Consider the following 3,931-nt stretch of genomic DNA (forward strand, 5'->3'; position numbering starts at 1 on the left):
TCTCTCCCCCCTCGAACCACGTGACAAACGTGTGTAACTCTCATGTCCCTGTTTCGGTTGCTAGGGGAGAGAGACGGTCCATGACAACGCTTTAGCAAACTCCACACTCCAGAGAAAGAGAGAGAGAGAAACGCGAGACAGCACTGAACGCACAACGTTGTAAAGACACAGACATCGAGTCGAGCGCTTCTGGAAACTTTAAACTGACGTCTCAGAGGATTTTGTCCGATTTAGGAGCACGCAAAGCGGAGTTACAGTTTGCTATCATAAGTTCGGTTCACACTGCCGCCGGCCAGGTCAAAGCGAGACCGGGATCCACAGACCGGGCAACCGGACAAGAGCTGTGTGTGTCGGCAGAGAGACGCTCAGCACCAGGGTTCACGCAAACAGACTGAAACGCTTAGTTTGTGACTGTAATGTGAGTCAATTAATGCTTTTAACAAACTATATACTTTAAAATAGTTAAATAATTTACTAATTAGCTTTGAAAACGGTACGTAATTAATATGCAAACATTGGCAGCTACTTTGACACTCATCTGTTAACTTTGAGTTTACATTACAGAGACAAAATTAAGCTTTCTTCCTGTTACAGTTATACTTATTTTTACAACTACTACTACTACTATTACTACTACTATTACTATTATTATTATTACTATTACTATTATTATTATAATCTGTTCTATAGCATGTAGTTTTATAAAGAGTATTTTAATTGAAGCAATCCACACAAACACTCAGAATATGGCTCCTTGCTGGTATCACTGCCGTGTTTGCTGACGTTGGCCCTCGTTGTACTCGGACTGAGGGGAAGCCGCCTGTAGTCAGAGCACCATGTGTCGCTGTGCTGGCTCTGTCACTGCCGGGTCAATCCTACTGAGTGAAACTGACACGGGGAGGGGGGGCCAGCCCCACAGACCGCCTCACCCTCTTACCCCGTCCTGAAACACACTCTCACGACACACACAGACAAGCGCCGGGCTAGCCGGCCAAGGGTATGGGCAACTCGTCCCGAAAAGAGGCCCAGGACGAAGGAGGAGAGGAAAAGGAGAAAAAGGTTAAAGAGAAAGGAGATGAAGGCGAGGAGGAGGAGGAAGCGGCTGAAAAAGAAGAAGAAGAAGAGGAGGTCGTGGAGGACGAGGAGCTGCCGCTAGGAGTCGACGAGCTCTTGGCGAGCGGAGATCCGGTGTTGGATCTGAGCTACTTCAAGTTCCGTCGCCTTCCTCGTCAAGTCCTAGATCTGGAGTACTTGGAGAAGCTCTACGTCTGTGGAAACCGTCTCCGCAGCGTTCCTAAGGGTATCACGCGGCTGCAGGGTTTGCGTACCCTGGCGCTCGACTTCAATAAGCTTGATGACGTTCCTCTCTCGGTGTGCCAGTTGACTAATCTCACGTGTCTTTACCTGGGAAGCAACCGGCTGATGAGCCTCCCACCGGAAGTGAGGAACCTGCAGAACTTACGTTGCCTCTGGGTGGAGAGCAACTACTTCCAGCGATTCCCCAAGCAGTTGTACGACCTTCCCAATTTGCGCTCACTGCAGATCGGGGACAACCGTCTGCGCACCCTTCCCTCGGACCTATGGCGCATGGAGTCCCTGAGAGGACTCTGGCTGTACGGTAACCGCTTTCAGGAGTTTCCGCGAGTGCTCCTCAAGATGGAGCAGCTGGAGATTCTGGACATGGACCGCAATCGGATATCAGAGTTTCCAAACTTGCATCATCTTCCCGGGCTGCGACTCTTCTCTTATGACCACAACCCTGTGAAGGAGCCACCGCGTGTAGGGGAGGAGGTGCTTATCGTCGGGGAGGGGGCTGAGGAGGTGTTGCAGGCTAGAGAGAGAAGGAGAGAGGCAAAAGAACGAGCGGAGAAGGAAGCAGAGGAGGCGGCAGCCGCAGCGGCAGCGGCAGCTAATCCGGTCATTCACGGAATACTCAAGAAACTCCGGATGAACTCCGCCCTTAACCTGGCAGTTGCTAAGGAGAAGGAAACAAATGAGTCGGTTCCATCAACAACCCCAACTGGGGATGAGAACGGACCCCAAAATAATGACGAAGGGGCGGAGTCTGAGAGACAAGGTGTGGCATTTGAGGAGGCAGAGCTTGGTTATGATGACGGCGGTCTGGAGTATGAAAGGGAGGAGCTAATCTGCGAGGGGGAGGTGTATGAAGGCTACGAGGGGGCGGAGTTAGAGTATGAGAGAGCGGAAATGGACTATGAATATGAAGGGGAGGAGCAAGAACGACCTTGATACTTGCACCTGTTAGTCTACTTATTATATCTGAAGTGTGTAATTTCTGCAAACAGAATTGCAGTTTGTTTTAGCAGCCAACAGTCATTATTTTTGCAATTCTTTGATGCAGACGCTACACACTTCTGCTTTAAGCATCTGAGGTGTTACTGCAAGGGTTGCAGGTTCAATCCCAAGGGTGAACTGGAGAGTAACAATGAGTTATTGGAGCCCAGAAAATGGCACTTAAGTAACCCCAGGATACTCTATGGGGTTATGAAAGCATCTGCAAGTGGCTCTAATAAAAAGCATCTGCTAACATTAACATTAAATTATGTCTGATTGGTTGGAAAGTTGAAAGAAAAAAATGGTGTACCCAAAAATGAAAAATCTGATATAATTTGCTCATTCTCATGCTGTTCAATATTGTGTGAAACACAAAATAAGATATTTTGATGAACTGTTTTCCCCCACACAATAAGAGTCAATGGGGTCCAGAACTACATTGGTCCCCATTGATTTTCATTGTATAGACAAAATACACTAACATTTTAACAAATATTTTAATTTACACTCTGTATAAAGGAATACAGGTTTGGAATTATTTTAGGGTGAGTAAATGATGGCACAAAAAACATGAAAATTAGTAACACAATTTCTAAAATACAGCTTAAGTTATAAAATAGCATCACTCAAAAATCCTATGAATTAACTTTTACAAATACGCAAAAGTTTTTCACACAAGTATAAGTGAGTATTGCTATTTTTAGAAGGTATTTATTGTTACTGCAATCCTCAAACACGGACTCATTTCAATACTTACAGGGTTTAATGATTTTAAGACTTGTCATTTGTAAAAAATCAACTGTGAAGACCTGTGAAACTGCACAACTTTTTCATGCATCAAAACTACATTACGGTGTGCTGTGTATTTCTAATTAAGAGCAGGGCTCAGGCATTTTTGTTTGTGAGTTTGTGTAAGTGTGTCTGGAACTTTACCCTGACGTGAGTGTACTGTTTATAAGAAACTTGATGCTGCAATTGCAGCGATGTGTGTTGGTGAAACCAAATATTCTCTTATTAAATAACCAATGAGTTTGCCAAACATGTTTCAATGATTCATGTCTTGTCGGACTCAGAGAAGATCTATTACCAGTGCTGACTACGACTAGGTCATGTAGCTAGAAAAATTACATGTCCATATTTTTCAGCCTATAACAAGCCAGAAGTTTTAATTTTTTTGAATCATAATTTTTAATTGATTTACTAAAACTGATTCACAAAAATGAATCAAATTGAATAAATACCAGTGATATTCACAATGTCACCAGAAAAACTGTCAAGAATTTTGACAGTTTTAAAAATATATTTCCAACTCCCAGCCCTGGCCAGGAAAAATCTAGACTAGAATCTAGAAACACTCATGTTTCTAGAAGGCAAATTAAGTTCTGAATTAAGAGAGTTTCCACTAAGAATCCTAGCTGTCTGGCTGTGGAACACCGTTGACGTGATCTGAGACAGATGGGAAGAGCTAGCCAAGTTAGCACTAACAGAAGTAAATGTTCTCTCTTGTCTTAAGCTTAAAGGGCTCGATGTGCGAAAGTCAGAGTGGAGGTGTGCAGACAGAAGAGAAACATCAGGGAGTGAATGGGTGCAATCCATAAAAGGCCCGGGTACTTAGTCAGTGATGTTTTGGGAGAAA

General features: G+C 44.2%; 1 protein-coding gene across 1 annotated transcript; it reads left to right on the forward strand.

Moving 5' to 3' along the window:
• Positions 1-694: 694 nt before the first annotated feature.
• lrrc10b (leucine rich repeat containing 10B) lies at positions 695-2,591 on the forward strand. The gene has a single exon (XM_016468925.1). The coding sequence runs from the start codon at positions 1,000-1,002 to the stop codon at positions 2,248-2,250; it is 1,251 nt and encodes a 416-aa protein (XP_016324411.1). The 5' UTR covers positions 695-999; the 3' UTR covers positions 2,251-2,591.
• Positions 2,592-3,931: the final 1,340 nt, after the last annotated feature.

This window comes from Sinocyclocheilus anshuiensis, unplaced genomic scaffold (genome assembly GCF_001515605.1).
Source record: "Sinocyclocheilus anshuiensis isolate Anshui unplaced genomic scaffold, SAMN03320099.WGS_v1.1 scaffold941, whole genome shotgun sequence".
NCBI lineage: Eukaryota > Metazoa > Chordata > Actinopteri > Cypriniformes > Cyprinidae > Sinocyclocheilus > Sinocyclocheilus anshuiensis.